General features: G+C 44.0%; 1 protein-coding gene across 1 annotated transcript; it reads right to left on the bottom strand.

Moving 5' to 3' along the window:
* Nucleotides 1–8,525: 8,525 nt before the first annotated feature.
* Srp19 (signal recognition particle 19) lies at nt 8,526–14,406 on the bottom strand. The gene is made up of 5 exons (XM_037422926.2): nt 14,306–14,406; nt 13,641–13,716; nt 12,981–13,052; nt 12,704–12,815; nt 8,526–8,788 (listed from the first exon to the last, which is right to left on the bottom strand). Exons 1-5 carry the CDS (start codon nt 14,350–14,352, stop codon nt 8,637–8,639), a joined length of 459 nt encoding a protein of 152 aa, XP_037278823.2. The 5' UTR covers nt 14,353–14,406; the 3' UTR covers nt 8,526–8,636.
* Nucleotides 14,407–16,859: the final 2,453 nt, after the last annotated feature.

Here is a 16,859-nt window from a genome sequence, read left to right as displayed (position 1 = left end):
TTTGTATAAGGGCAACATAAAAGCCGCAATTTTCAACATCTTGCGACTTCTTTCACAATGCTGCCGTGGTGTAAGGCCCCAATGTCTAAATCAGCCCGGAGGTGCTGTGCACTCATACCTTATTACATATCACTATAGCCGCCACCACAAGCACGTGACAATATTTTTTTTCCTGCAGTAAACGAAAAAAAATATTGCCGCAGCTGCCTTTAGCCCTGGTTGCCAAGAACAGGATTGTGGATGGTGACCATGCCTTTTTGGATGCCTAGGCCAACGAGCTGTCACGTGCAGTGGTAAACGCAAATACACATTTGGTGTTTTGACTTTACAGTTACTAGTACTGTACGGTTTGCAATGATGTCTATGGCAATAAGGACTGTGCCGCTGCATTGCGATTGGCTGCAAACCTCATTTTCGCTTTTTTGCGCTTACATTGGCGGCGCTCGCTTCACTCCCAGGATTGTCCAAAATAACCGAGTTGCCGCCATAAATCACTGAATGAAAGTTTGACATAATTTAACAGTTTATATGCTGTCTGGGACCACAGAACGCGTCTGAATTATTTTGTTTTTTGTATTAACTGAGGTAGAATTAACGAGCTTTTACTGTGCTATATTTTCAGTACACTTTTCGGCGCGCGAATCAGCACTGCTTCATGATAATGCACGGGAGGCAGCATCATGACAATCTGTGAGGGGGAGGTCCATTTTTTTTAACTGCCGTAGCTTGGGATGTGGGCTATATGCAGGGATGCCTTATACACAAGAAAATATGATATTGCTTTAAACAGTGCTTCAGCATCTTTATGCAGTGCTTTGTATGTTGTGAGCCCGAAGTGCCTAGTCCAACGTGGCCCTAATGATGACGGCCTGATTCTTCAAAATCAAAAAAATCCACGATCAAAAAGACTACGAGACATCATAGCGTTAACTCCTGACCCGTGTGTTATCATCGGGGATTTTAACGCTCATCATACATTATGGGGAAGTCAGAATACCAACATGAAGGGCAGAAGCTTGGTGTCTTTTGCCTCCGACAACCAACTTTGGTTACTGAACGATGGCAGTCCTACATTTTTACGTGGCTCCACATACAGTAGCTGTCTCGACTTGGCTTTTGTTTCGCGAAGCCTTGTGAAACATACTGAATGGTTCACGGATATAGAAACGCACGGGAGTGATCACATTCCAACATACGTCAAGATCAGAGGATTGTCGCCTCCTAAAGTGTGCGACATGGTTAAAAGAGTGGACTGGAAAAAATTTCAGTCTCGTATGGAAGACCAATGCCGAAAACACATATCCGATTTACAAGAGGCCATCAAGAGCACTGTAAAAGAGACTGTGTGTACGATCCCATGTTCTGTAAGAATCATGGACATCGACATAGAGCTGGAGCGGCTTCGAGCCTCGCGACGACGAGCTGAAAGAAGGTACCGGCGCACGAAGGACATAGAAAATTTACGGACTGCTAGACGTATGCAGAAGAAGATCAAACGTCGGTTGGACAAGCTAGAATTCCAACGGATTACTTTCTGCGAGTCACTCGACCCTCGTAAGCCTTTATCGCAGATATGGACGACGGTTAGAGGTTTGCGGTCATCGCCCATTCAGAAGTCGCCATTCAAGGCCTTAGCCCTTCACCAAAATCGACCAGATGTGGACGTTGCTGAAGAGTTCTGTGCCGGATTATCAGGGCAAACTACAGCCATCAGCAGCTCACCACTTTCGAGCAGTTGTCCGCCACCACGTGATTCCTGTATGGACTTCCCGTTCACCATTCAGGAGCTCAAAGCAGCACTCGCTTCATGCAAACGTACCTCCGCACCAGGACCTGACGGAATCTCCTACAGAGCCCTGTGTCATCTGGGTGAGCGCGCGAGAATAGCTCTCTACTTCAGTTATATAATGATTTTTGGCTAGAGGGCACTGTCCCCTTAAGTTGGAAAACTAGTTGTCTAGTACCATTACTAAAACCTGGCAAATCACTATTGAAACTCTCCTCCTATCGCCCGATCGCATTGGCCAGTTGCGTGGGTAAAGTGATGGAGAGAATGATTCTCGGCCGACTCGAGTGGTACTTGGAGTATCATGAGATCTACCCAAATGCCATGGCTGGCTTTCGACGTGGTCGATCATCGATCGATAGCGTCATCGACCTAATCACGTACGTTGCACACGAGAAAAGCCATAAGCGTCTTTGCGCCTCTCTGTTCCTTGACGTCAAAGGAGCCTATGATAACGTGACACATGAAGCCGTCCTTACCGCACTAGAAGAGATTGGAGTGGGTGGCCGAATGTTTAAGTGGATACGCAGTTATCTCCAAATGCGATCCTATTTTGTGAGTACAGAGACCGGGAACACGTCTACACATTTCAGTTGTCGTGGCGTCCCTCAGGGTGGTGTACTGAGCCCCGTGCTATTCAATATAACACTAATCGCTCTCCATACGCACCTACCAAAAAATATTTATGTATCAACATACGCTGATGACATCTGCGGTAACTCGCCTGCAGTTACGAGCGAGAATACAGAGATCTGCTACTTCAACTGCTTTGTGTCTACGCAATCGAGGCCTGGAAATTTCCTCCGGAAAGTGCGCTCTTCTGGCATTTACGCGCAAACCCATGTCGAATTACAGAGTGTCAATTAACGGTCAAAATATACCATATCATCGATCTCACAAATTTCTGGGTGTCATAGTCGACAGAGACATATCATGGAGCCCTCATGTGTCGTATTTGAAACAGCAATTGACAGGCATATGCCATCTTTTCAAGTTTCTCGCTGGAAAGACTTGGGGAATGCAGCCTAATGCTATGTTACGACTGTACAGGGTGCTTTTCCTTGGCTTTTTACGATACAGTCTGCCTGCATTATCAAACGCCAGCAAAACAAGTCGACGCATGATACAAAGCGTTCAGGCACAGGCGCTTTGAATATGTCTAGGTCTGCCTCAGGGTGCCTCAACAATGGCGACTATAGCTATAGCCAAAGACCTCCTCGTGCAGACCCATATTGAAATTGAAGCTTTGAGGACACACATAAGGCATGTGGGCCGGGCTCCCCATCACCACCTAGCCTCTCTATCAGTGGATAGACCTAATACTTCCTTTTGTCGAACAATAACTAGACATGGTCACTCCCTACCAACTGGTTTTACGCCCGCGGCGAGACCTTCAATTCCTCCATGGTGCCTCAAACAGCCAGTCATCTACCTGACAATACCAGGCATCCAGAAAAAACGTGATTTCTCAATACCAGCCCTCAAGCAGCTCGCCTTACTTCTGCTGTACGAGAAGTACCAAGACTGCACCCACGTCTACACCGACGGCTCTGTCCTGCCAAACAGCTCAACTGCAGCGGTCGTTATTCCAACTCACGCCACAACCATCAAATTCAGGACAGCTCATGCAACCACAACAACGGCAGCAGAGCTTGCAGCGCTTCGCGCTGCACTGCGTTTAATTAACGACCAGAGCACGCAACGGTGGACGATTTTCTGCGCCTGCAAGGCGGCACTGCATTTACTTCTGTCAAATCTACGCCGTGGTCCACACGAACAGTTGGTATTTGAAACAGCAGAAATGCTACACCATATAACAGAGAAAGGGCACCACGTTATATTTCAGTGGTTGCCAAGCCACTGTGGAATTATCGGTAACGAACGAGCTGATCAAGCTGCCCGTTCAGCCCATACAGAAGACAACGACCAGTCAATACCTCTCTCAAGGACAGACGCTGCTAGGAGGCTCCGCATGCTTGCTCGCCAACGCTCCATGGCTCTTTGGAATGAGCCTCTCTTTACGCATGCAAGATTACAGTCCCTTGATCCAAAGTTAAGCATGCAGCTTCCAACAAAAATTCGACGAGGCGACTCTACTGCTCTGTGCAGACTATGGTTGGGAATCGCGTTTACCCGTGCGTACGCGTTCCGCATAGGTATGGCCGACACCGCCGACTGTGCACACTACGGAGATAAAGAAACAATTCAACATATCCTGTGTGACTGCCCGAAATACAACCTGGAAAGACAACACCTTTCTAATAAACTAAACAGGTTAGATGACCAGCCGCTGTCAGAAGAAAGTATACTGCCCCATCGTCATGACTCATCGTCACAGAAGAAAGCCGTGCAAGCGCTACTGGGCTTCTTACGAACTACTGGCCTGTCGGAACGTGTCTGAGTGGACGGATTTTGTGTGTGCGTGTGTGTCGGTGTTTTTCTCTTATTTATTTTTTTTAATTCTCCCTTTCTCTTTCAACCCCCTATTCCCCAACCCCAGTGTAGGGTAGCATACCGGATACTAGCATCTGGTTAACCTCCCTGCCTTCCTTTTTTTCTCGTTTCTCTCTTCGAAATCGTGTTCACCGTGCCACTTGTGATGCTGTGCAGTGCTGATGTTAGACTTCTTTTATTCACATTTAACTGATTTAATTAATGCCAGGCTTACAACAAAAAGCAGGTCTTCAATTTCACAGCAGCCATCGCATTATAAAATAAAAAAAAGGAGAATCATGGAGAAATGAAGAGCGACTGCGCATTATAAACACGCTATACGACAATGAAAGCATGAAAAATATAAAACATCGCCAAACAGAAAGGACAAATCAAGTGACACATGCAGCGCTGAACTTGCAAGAAACAAGGAATTATGGGAGAGGGTGGCAAACCATAGTTTCTACTCGCTCAGCATGGCACCTTCCTAATCGCATCATTTGCTCTCCCAAATGAATGCTAGGAAAGCACATTTTGCCTGGAAGAGCCAGCTGTTGAAGGAAAGCATCTTCTTGGGGCCTTTCTTTCTGCAAGACGTTCAATATATCAAGTGTCCCAGCTATTATCTTCTATGTAGCCAGAATTTTTGTATGAGTTTACTTCATAGCATTGTCGTGTGTGAATATATCTGCACATTAAGGATAATTCGGGTTAGCCAAGTTCAATCTACTAGGGTTCAACTGTCCACACCTGCCATAGTACTGCAGTGGCTAAGACGATTGTAGTGGTTAAAATTTTCAGTTTTCAACCACGGCAGTTGCATTCCAACGTAGGTGTAAGGCGAAATCATATATCCACTTAGATTTATGTTCATATTAAAGGGACACTAAAGTCAAATAACAATTTACATCAGAGTGAAAGCTCAATGTATTACAACATCTAAAACGACAATATTATCAACAACAGTGCCCTACTTACCGAGAAATTAAGGTAAATGCACAAGAACACATGCACCGCAGTAAGACATTCTCAAAATGATCCCGATGACATCACACGGACCGCCTACAATTAATCACTAGTAATCGATCTAGCTGCACAAAATAAATAACCTTTCTTCCATCAAGAGATGCAATAAAATGCTGCTTGTTTGTTTCTGTTTGATTCATGAAAAAAGTAACCACCGTACGTTACTATAGGGAATGGTGCGAGTGGTTCGAAAATTCAATTTTCGCGTAGTTACACTAGACAGGTGGTCCCATCTAGTGGGGCACAGTTGAACAAAAAATGTCTACAATCTCGGAGCCAATGGCGGAAAATTGGTCCGGCCGTTGTTGCCGCTGTGGCTCTTTCTGCTTTCGGTCTGCTACTACTAGCGCAGTAAAGCCGGGCAACTTTGAGCAAGGCTACAGTAACGCGAGTCGGTTTGGTCGGTCCGCTTCTTGAGGTGGATAATCTGAAGTGCGCTAACTCGATGCAAACCACTAAAAGGTGACATTTTAAAATTGGCCCTTTATTGGCACAAAAGTAACACTATGAGATTTCTGAACTGCCATTTCAACAATCAACGTCGACTTAATAGTTGCCTTTGGTGTCGCTTTAAAGAACAGCAGGTAATCAAAACTCGTGAAGTTCCTCAGCACAGCGTACCTAATAATCACATCGGGGTTTGAGCATGTGAAACCCCGGAATTTAATTCATATGCAGCCGAACCTTGATGTATTCAAGCTGGATAAAACGAAATATCTGTTATAACATAGCAAATGAATACTTTTGCAGTAGGTATGATGTGAGAAATACACCTTTATAACTAATTTTTGGTTATAACAAATTTATTTTGGTGCAAGATGCAACTTTGTTATAACGAGGTTTCAGTGTATGAGTATATATATTCAGTATGCTGGCAACGTCGCTAACTGTTACTATAAAGTTTATGCTTCATGTCTGCGAGCCAACGCGAGCTAGCCTATAGCCAGTGTGTGTTATTCTTGTGCATGTACACAACAGCAAAAGTGGTCATTGGCATAGAATTTTTCAAGGACCAGCATTTTTTGGCTGCTGGTGATCACAGTGAGAATCAGCCTTAAGTTTACCCCTAACTGTGCTTCTAAATTACCCTCCTTCAATATCAAAATGTCTCTTCAGAAGTATGCAAGAAAAAAAAGGAGGGGGTGAGGGGGAGCTCCTTACCCAGCTTGTCCCGGCGAGGATTTTTACTGCACCTCTGATCCAGAGAAATCTTTCGGAGGCAAAAATTAACCACATTTGGTTTTAAAAGAGATAACTGAGCTTACGAATCGTTTCACACACCGGTCCAGTAAAATCTTTTAAATAACCTCATTGGGTTTTAAATGAGAGGCCTGAACTTAACCATTTACCTTACACTGACGCAAGAGCCCCGAGGTCCTGGCACAATATTTTAAAAATGCGAGCATGGTCTCTTGCAACAATGCCATAGCATCACTTATTTACCTAAAGCAGAATTATTTGTGGACATAGTAGTAACACCGAAGTAGTGCAGTAGAGTTGAACCGGATTTAACTGAAATACAATGGACACACAAATACCTGTTACATTTGACGAGTACTTGCTTGAATTGCCAAGAAACACTTGATTTATTCAGCTTAGTGCATCCATGCTTGCTTCATTAAGGATCAAGGGTAAATTTGTATGGTTGACCATTTTCCTAGATTCGTCAGACGTCTATGAAGTAAAAGTCCGCAAGTCTTCACCGCATATCCGTGGCACAATTTCTGTAGAAACACTAATTGTTTACCTAGCTTCTTTTGAGTGTTGTGCAGCTGATAAAGAAATATCAATTATTCTTCTATGAGTAATGTCCCCTGTTAAAAAGATTTGAAGGATGGCTAGTTGTTGAGAGAAGTGTCTCAAAAAGAATGCTGGCCATGGAAATCAAGCACTTGCATTTCTAGCAAGATTCATTCCTCTGCAAAAATTGAGTGCCCCACCGCGGTGGTCTAGTGGACAAGGTACTCGGCTGCTGACCTGCAGGTCGCGGGATTGAATCCCGGCTACATTTTCGATGAAGGCAAAAATGCTGTAGGCCCGTGTGCTTAGATTTGGGTGCAGGTTAAGGAATCCCAGGTGGTCGAAATTTCCGGAGCCCTCCACTACAGCCTCTCGCATATCATATGGTGATTTGGGACGTTAAAACCCACATATCAATCAATGAAAACTTGAGTCTTATGCAAGCCTACTGGCTCTTACTTTTATTGGTGTTTTGTTTGAGAACAACTTTTTGGTGCTACTTTTTGTTTTCACAGGAATTTGTGCCACCAGTCAGTCTGCAGGGATTCTCCCCAATTTTTTGTGCCGCATTCACTATGCCGCTATTACATGTACGATCCAAAACTGTTATCAACTTTTCGTCCGTTCCAGTCCAAAACTGGAGAAAGCAAAACTCAAGGAAAAAAACTTAAGTTTGCTCTTTTAGCGATGGCACGCAATGTAGTGAGAAAACCCGCACAAATGAACCACAATTGTCAACCAGTGCCCGACGACCGATCGTTGTGGCCAAGTTGCGTGATTAGGAGGGGGTAAACAACAGACCACGGAAGGTCAATGACTGGTAGATCCGAACAACGTTTTTCTACTAATGAATTTAAAGATTACATCCGCAATTTCTGTTTTTGAATGGACGATTCCTGCTAGCCATCTGTCCAAACTTCATTTTAGGAATTCTTCCGCACACTGGTCGCTAGTCTGGCTATGCTCAGCCACCAGACGTGAAACGTGGTGCCACGAGCAATCAGCACATTTTTATGCATCCTAAAAATCACTACCATCATGCAGGGCAACTCGTGTCTCAACTACCGCATTGTTGGTGCTTGTGTAATTTACACATATAGGTTGTGACCAAGCTTTTCACAGCATCTGTATGTGTGACGTTCTCATTTTGTTTGTGTAGAACATTGTTGAGCTTGTGGACTTAGCTTATTAAACTAACAAAGAACTTGCTACAGGATTATCATTGCATGTTCCCAATTTTCTTCTTGACAATACAAGGAGGAATGTCACCATAATTGATTATTCATAGGAGTCTTTACTTTATTTTAATTTTTGCCTCTGTTACTTATAAGCCTATGCAAGGCCACGATATGCTGTCATTCGTGACAATCAAGCATGACAATCAAGCATGACAACTCTTCAGAAATAAAACGTGTGGAGTCTTGCAATTTTTAATTTTACAGGTCTTTTCACACTGCTAGGCGCATTTAAAAAATACTGGCACTAAGCCATTCGATTGAATGATAACCACGAATGTGTCAGACATAGAAATGGACAAAACTCGGAATGGGAAAGATCTTTATAGTACAAGGCAACAGGAGCACCCTGGAAAAGTCAAAGTCTCAATGCAATGAAACGGTGCACATCTTGGAATCCGACGAGTGTGTGGGACTCAGCGCTTTCCTTTGCCACCCTTGCCTCCTTTGCCTCCCTTTTTGGAGGCGTTGGCACCGCCCTGTGCTTGCTGGTCGGTACCGCCCTGCCGCTGGGTTCGAGTCTTCAACCTCGGAATCATGTCACAGATGTGGTGCATCAGTGCTTTGCCTGCATGAGAGAGTGACAGTGTAGTTTAGAGCACGTAAGGAAAACACAGCATCATGTTAACAGGACGATGACACCTAATTTTTTAACATAACCTATGTTATCCGAGTTAATCCTTGTGTGTTCACAAGCAAGCTGGTAAAATTTTGGTGCATTTGGTATATCTTTATAAACATGCAAGCAGCCTGTCGGAAACACCAACGCAATCGTGCTCCGTGACATAATCTGCCTGCTGTGCGTATTGTCTGACTCCAGCACGTGGACAACAGTGACACTGCTTACCAAGGAAAAAATAATGTCCCTTTTGCAATGTCTTCAAATTGCATCAGCACTTAATGCATCAAAACTACAATATAATGAGTCATGTCATAGTGGCTAATGCCAGGTTAATTATGACAACCAGACGTTCTTGTCCACTCAAATTTAAACACATTCGAGTTATTTTGTCATTCCCCCTTCAAAATGCAGCCAATATGGCCTGAAATAGATTCAATCCTCTTGTGTTTTGAAGTGCAATCCTATAGCCAAAGCCATCACAGCAGCTAGTACCAAGCGTTGACATGACACTCTTAAGGCAATCATTTTTTTTTTTGCTAACTTGAGAAATCAGAATCTCTATATTTAACTAGCTTCTTAACTCCAACACAGTAAACTAATTTGTTTGCTAACTCAAACAACGAGGGCAGTATCTGCTTGTGATCATGACGCCATTTTGGTCATTCCATTTTGTTTACAACCTTTACAATCCAACTCGCGTCGTGCCATCATTGTGCCCGTAAAACTGTTCTAAACATAGTTTCCAAAAAGGCATCTAGACCTAAAGAGATTAGCAATTTGCATTCCAATTCTTAACTGGGCTATAAAAGCACAGCACAGCAGCAGAACGCCATAATCATCGAGCTGTCATAAGTAGCATCTAAAATCAAATTCGATAAAAGAGGGCTCATTTTTGTATTGCGATATAATGATGTGGACACTCCAGGCATATTTGTGTTGTTGCCGTAAGGTTTCGTGTGTGTCTGTGTATGTACGTTGTGCTTTACGTCCTAAAATGATCTGCCCATGGTAGCCACTCGTAATCACCACTATTCTACATGTGGCTTGTTGTGGTCATCGAGTCCCTATCTCTCGCTATCTCTGTATGGGTCGTGCCACACTGCAGCACACCTGCTTCCTTATCACGCTCGTGTTTCCTGCAGTTCATAATGCTCCTAAAGCTGCTAGCTTTACCTTATTCATTATTGCAACATGATTTTGTCACAATTTATTGATTTGCCCTTGTGGTGAAGCTGTGATTTTTTTAGGCATCTTAGTGTGTTCTGCTGGTGAGAGGATGAAATAAATGGTGCCGTATCTGCATGTTACACTGCAAATGTCATCGAAAGACGACAGTCTTGTGTCTGGAGACAAGGAACAAAATGTTTATTTGATGTTCTGCGCAAGAAAATCGGTGAATGGTACTCTGGAGGCGCTGCGTTAGAATGCCTCGAGCGTGCAGCGGAGGCGAACAAGCACATCAAGTCACGTCACACGTGAGACATGAGCGCTATCTGGCAGTTATTTTGGAAAACAAAGCGCGAGCACCCTGCACACCAGTCTCGGAGGTGATAAGGTGTAGGACACAAGGCAACAGGTAGGTGCCACTACCGTGTCGTCTTAGCAAAGCGTTGGTAACACTTGCCTTTTCATGCAAGCGTTGCATGGTCAGCACAACGTGATAAATGCTACGGTCCTTAGAAGTACTTATGTATGCCTTTTCTAGTAAGAGAGACACATAGAGAATATTGACATGCTGTTATGGCGCCTCAGATATGCGCAATAATTGCTTTTTCTTTGACAATCGCACAAGTATGGACACTGAATCTTGAGCAATATTGGCGGTCGCTGTGGACGGGGTCGGCCGTTTGGAGTATCGTTTGGCCACTTGGGTGCCGTTTAGGGTACCGTTAAGGGCGGACAAACAGACAAATGTACAAACAGACAGACAAACATTTTTGCGTCGAAGGTCCCTAAGAAAGACCATAATCTTTAAAAATGCCAGGCCTGCACGGAACGCGCAGCGAAAGCAGGATGAGTGGCCTCTCAGAGCCCTTTCTAAACACTCTTTGGGTAAAGGCTAGAAGCACACTTGCTGGGTACACACTATGCCATAAATAATCATAATTTCTGTGTAGTAGGCTGGCATTCACTATGCTATCCTTCGTCTTTCATTGAAGAAGTGTGGTATCTGCTAAACACTTGCAACGAATTTTGTGTTGCATCTAGTGGCTGACGACGATGAACAATTACGCCTAAAGTGGGTATGTGCCACAATTAATAGGTGATTAAGAAGCTTTTGTAATGTATTGGACGACCCACTCATTACGCGATTCCCATTGTGTGATGCCTGGTTGTTCCTTTGCTGTTCTGAAACACTATTACTCATATTAACACGATTCCTTTCCCGACAAGAAGCCTGTCTAAGACAAGTTTGCAAACAAGTCGCAAGCACTGGTGTGGCTCAGTGGTAGAATACTGGGCTCGCACACAGTGGACCCGGGTTTGAATCCCACTGATGCCACCACATGTCTTAGGTGTTTTTTGAGTTTTTTTTTTTGTTATTTTGTGCGGTAGTGGTTACGATCACCAGCAGCAAGCAACTATGGCGCCGAGCGCGACTCATGTTGTGATCTTATAACAGCTTTCGTTGTAATAATATTAATAATATCTGGGGTTTAACATGCTAAAATCACCATATGATTATCAGAGACGCTGCAGTGGAAGACTCTGGAAATTTCCACCACCTGGGGTTCTTTAGCGTGCACCCAAATCTGAGCACACAAATCTAAAGCATTTTCACCTCCATCGAAAATGCAGCCGCCGCGGCCAGGATTCGATCCCGCAACCTGTGGGTCAGCAACCGAGTACCTTAGTCACAAGACCACCATGGCAGGTAGATAATGATAGTAGGATGGCGGCATGATAAGAGCATGGTTTTCAAGTTTGTACTATATACAATGTCACGGCATCAGTGTGCCTGTACTACTGATGCCCATGCCAAATTGTGGTGTAGTGTTATAACTCGGATGGCACTTATTAGAAAAAACACTCACTAGTACAATATTAAAGGGGCTCTGCAACACTTTTCCAACTAATCGTCGAATGGCTTTATTGAAGTTTATTGCCCGAAGAAACAACTGCCACAAATATTTTTTAGAATGCTATCAAATATGAGTCGACTTGCCAGGATTTGTAGCATGCTCAAAGTGTTTTCTATCTCCTTTTGTGCTAGTGAGCATGCTGAAAATCACAAGGGGGAAAGCTACACTCATTCCTCAGGTCGTGCCATGACTATGAGCACTTTCTTTTCCTTTTTTTTTTTTCTTCAAACACTTGTCTTAATCTCGGTGCAATTGCGAGTGAGCGTGCAGGCACATCACGGCATCTCGCAGCAACCATGGACTTTGTGTTTATGACGCAGTCATTTAGGTTTATCACATCACTGGCCGAGAGATGGAGTGATTTTTAGCTAACTTTGAGAAGTAACTGTATATTCTGGGCCATGTGCTGCACTATGTTTGGCTCACACGTTCTTAAAAGCCTCACTTACCTATCAGCTGCACTTTCCGACCATACAGAAAAAGTGTTGCCGGACCCCTTTAAGTTTGAAACGCTGCCAAATGTGTTCGTTTAGCCTATTCCCATGGCTGTAAGTTCTGTGCATCATGGATGCGACATTTGGCATTTGGTCTGCTACTCAGGAGCGGTTCCTCTGCTATTCTATGACTTTTTTCCCACCACTGGTCAAAATTTCCAGGCCATGCCGCTTTATCAATGGCAGGAGGCTAATGAAGCTGAAAGGCATAAACAAAGTGATATAATCACACCAGGATAGCACCCTTAGAGAGTGCATAAGATCAAATGTAGCTGACGACTCACGTGTGGGATACTGAGGGTTGCATGGTGTGCTGTCGTCATTCTTCAACTGGACCCGAATGCGACCTCGATACAGCAGACTGTCCTTGTTTTGTTCCCGGGGATACAACTTGTTCTGAAATGGGCACAAATCGGAACATATTTTGACTGCAACAAATGCGCTATAGGCCATCAATAAGAGCATTTCGTTATGTAAATATGACACAACTTCTCTATACAAAATACAGCTGCGTTCCATGTTGTGATGTTGTGTTATTGAGGAAGCTGAGCAATTTCATACCTCGACTCCTACTTTGAAGCCGGTTGCATCTAGAACGTCCCGAATCTCCTGGTAGGTCGGGTTTTCCACACACTGTTGCAAGAAAATAAATGCAAACACAAGGTGCTTAAGAACACAATATTTCTTAAAAAGGTACAAGAGACACAGCAATGGCGGTAATTACAACACAGGTTAACATGAGCCCACTATGTATAACGGGAAACACAATATTAGTACAGCTAGTTTTTCTCACCTACCATATCAGATGAGCTAACTAAGATGTCAAAACAGGGTTCTGCAGGGTTTTCAGATTCCTGTTAAATGTATATTTCACAGAGGTAAAGGCACTTAATTTACCAACTGCTGCAGCTTGAGATGTGTTGCAGCTACTAAGCATGAGGACGCGGGTTCACTATCCGACAGGGATGGAATGTCAGAGAGTGCAGCGAGATCTAGGTGCATGTTAAATATACCCTGGCGATCAAAGTTAATCCAAAAGAATTCACTACGGCACGTATCGTAGTTGAGGCATTGTAATGATGAGCAATGTAATGTTGAATACATGGCGCTCTGCCACTACGAACAATGTAATATAATGAAAGCAGCTTGCTGACAGCACCAAAGCATATCGTTCGCGTCGAGCTCTTAAAAACACCAGTGTCGAGTTTCAGTCATGCTTACCTGCGATTTTGGTAACCTCCGGCCTTCAGCAAGAGTCTTTTTGCTGTTTATGTATGCTGGGTATATACATACCCACCTGGTTAAAAAGCAGAAAAAAGAAGGAACGCGGAAATGTAGTACACAACAAGATGGCAAGAACCTTGCCACGTCTTTTGTACAATAGATGTGGCTTTGAAGCTTGTCTTATTTTCACTACCAACAAGCGCTATGCATCCCTGTGTATATTTGTCAACGTGGTGAGTAGCTAGCTCTAAGCTAGATAATCACCTTTGTCAAGATGAGTAGCTAGCTTCGAGCACCTGTTCCAGTAGAAGAAACAGTAGCAGCAAAACACGGGCACTAACCAATACCAGGCTAGTACGCTCGATCTAGAACGAAATATGCATGTCGGTAAAGTTGTAAAAAGACGAATGAAAAGCCTAGTTACCAAAGACAACAGGTGTTACCAAATTGCCTTCACCCTATGCGACGTAACCTCCGAAAAATTACTTTAGGGGACGAGATGTAAGGGAGCACTTCTCGAAGCATGCACTCGCATATGCGATCTCTTGCCGATCCATACGATCAACCATACGGGTAGACCTCTATACTCTGATGGGCAATTCAACAAATCTCAATAACAACAGCAATCGAATATGCAAGCTAGAGCAGTTTCAGCGCGTTACCTCTCACGGTCAGAATGCTGTTTTGAAGCGAGATAGGCAGCTGCCATGTTGGCTCTACAACAACTGCTAGCGCCCTCTCAAGTCAGAATTTTGTTTCTGGCAGTTGCCAACATTGTTCAAGTTTACCGCTTCCTTTAGCGTATCGAGTGATTTAGTTATGCACAAATATTTTGAACTTCAAATATAAATCTCATTGTACTTCCCGCTCAATTCGTGTATTGTTTGTGAGTTATTTATTGAAGGATGCAATGAGCTCAGAAAACTGGCCCCACTCCAAATATTTCAGCTCCAGAAACATGTTCTTTTCAAGAAATCAGTCGATATCATGATACGTCGCAGATGATGAGTCATGGTTGCTAATTTACGAGCTCGTGCATGGAGGTATTCAATTGTTATCTGTGCCCCTGTTGTTCTATCAAAGCGCACAATTATGTGTGTACAACTTACGCAGACTATAAAGATTGATTGGGACGTAGGAATGCAAAGATACCTTGACCTCATAAAAACCGTCATGCCTGCGCGAAACGCGCTGCACAGTCACAGAATAAGCTGAAAGATCGACCTTTCAGAGCCTCTTTGAAACAGGCTTTGGACAACTATTACTACCACACTTGCAGGATACCCACTACGCAATAAACCATCACAGTGTGTTTTTTTGTGTTTTTTTTTTAGTAGGCAGGCGTTCACTATGCCATCCTTCGTCATTCTTCGAAGAAGCATTGTACCCGGCTGCTACACGCTTGCAGTAAATTTTGCTGGAATGTTTTGGTGATGTGGCTCACGAAAATGAAGAGTAATGGCTGAAGCTTTAGTAATGGATTGGAGCATTCTATGAACCACTCGTTACGAAATTCGCATGAATCTAAAACGCTTTTTTATATTAACGCGATTTCATTGCCGATATCAATATTGCCTAGGGTTAGTATGGAACAGCGTTTGGAGCAGATGCTTGGGTCAGTGGTAGAACTGGCACGCAGGTTACCCGTGTTCGAGCCCCATATTGTTGGTGTTTTTCATTCTGTTTTTTTTTTATATCGTGCAATTGTGGTTACGTACACCGGCGATGGCGGCGGCGGACAACTACCGCGCACGGGACGGCGTCTCTCACAATAATATGGTGGGTTTGAGACGTTATACGTATCAATCAATCAGCTCACAACCGTTTTCCTGACACGCTCAAACGCTGCCATCTTGGACTGATAACGTTGCAGTTTTGTATCCGTATCAATAAACAAACAGTGCTAAGGTAAACCCGCACACACGAAAACGCTTGAGTCATACCATTTGACGTTTCATTATATAATTATCGTTTCATATTATGACGCTGAAAGGCGACAAAACAATCGCTTATCAGTCCAAGATGGCGGCGCCCATAAGTCGAAATAAGATAATGTTATGACTGAGCCCGTAAAGCTACAGTCCACAAAAGGTGCAATACTATGTAGTTTGTTCAATGTGCTGGCAAAGAATGGTCTGTTGTCAATGTTGACAATGTGGCAGATACAGAGCGGGTCGATAACGACGCCAAAAACGAGGTCAATTTGAATTGACAATTTCTATATTGTTGCCGTTGTTGTCGTTTCCGTTCTGGGAAACCCGTGTGGTTCCCATAATCACGAGCATTTATTTAATTTATTTATTTATTTGTTTGTCTGTCTTTACTTTTCAAAGCATTGTAGCATCAGTCTTAAAATTCGTCTTCCTTTTCTTCTGTTTTTTTTTTTTTCGTCATGACGCTCGGCAGAGGAGAAAACCGTCTTCATGGAGACGAAAAGTGACGCCTTTCGGAAGCCGCGCTTTCCTCGCCTCTTTCTTTGTTCCGTCGAGAGATTCCAGGCCGCCAGCATTAATGTTCCTTTCGCGCTGCCTGCACACTGCACTCAGTTACCAAGGCAAGAAACTGCGAGACGCTACGTACTCAAAATTCAACAAAGCAAGAAAAGAAGAAACTGCCGAAACCTGCGGAGATCCTCGCCTTTCTTCTTCATCGAAAACGTGACGCTGCCGCGCGGCGCCGGGCGGACAATCGGTGGCGGCGGCGAAAGAATGCGTCTGCTGCGGCGAGCGTCCCGTCGATGATTACGGTTATTTGTAGCAGGACAATGCTCGACGGCGCAGCTTCATTACGACTCCCATGCAGAGGCGAGGGACCGCTGTGCCTTTTCTCTCTCTCTCTCTCTCTACCTGCGGCTGGGCTGTTAGCCCCACCTATGCAAAAGGCTTGGAAATGTAGCCGGGCAGTGCTACTACAGCACGAGAACCTCGTGGATATCGATTAAGTCGTGGGCAGCTTCGGGATTCTCTCTCTCTCTCTTTCTCTCTCTCTCTCTCTCTCTCTCTCACTATATATATATAAATATATATATATATATTCTTCAGTGGAAGAACAACAAAGCTCTCTATTAAAGAAAATGGAACACCAGTTAGTCATGATGTCAATATTCTGTTCGTGAACGCAGCCCACCAATCTCGAACGACACTTGCGAGCGTTGCGAAAGTGCGTTCGTGAGTTATGTGCGTGAGTTATGTGCGTGTGTGAATGTGACAGTGTAAG

This window comes from Rhipicephalus microplus, chromosome 4 (assembly GCF_043290135.1).
Source record: "Rhipicephalus microplus isolate Deutch F79 chromosome 4, USDA_Rmic, whole genome shotgun sequence".
In the NCBI taxonomy this organism is placed as follows: domain Eukaryota; kingdom Metazoa; phylum Arthropoda; class Arachnida; order Ixodida; family Ixodidae; genus Rhipicephalus; species Rhipicephalus microplus.
Note: the sequence above shows the minus strand (reverse complement) of the source record. Positions and strands in the feature narration are given on the sequence as shown.

What these genes read in the sequence shown, in the direction of transcription:
- Srp19 (XM_037422926.2), bottom strand. Translation starts at nt 14,352, where the DNA reads ATGGCAGCTGCCTATCTCGCTTCAAAACAGCATTCTGACCGTGAGAG. An exon ending in CAGCATTCTGACCGTGAGAG is followed by an intron (nt 13,717 to 14,305) that starts GTAACGCGCTGA and finishes CTTTTTAACCAG; the next exon opens with GTGGGTATGTATATACCCAG. An exon ending in CAACCCTCAGTATCCCACAC is followed by an intron (nt 8,789 to 12,703) that starts GTGAGTCGTCAG and finishes TCTCTCATGCAG; the next exon opens with GCAAAGCACTGATGCACCAC.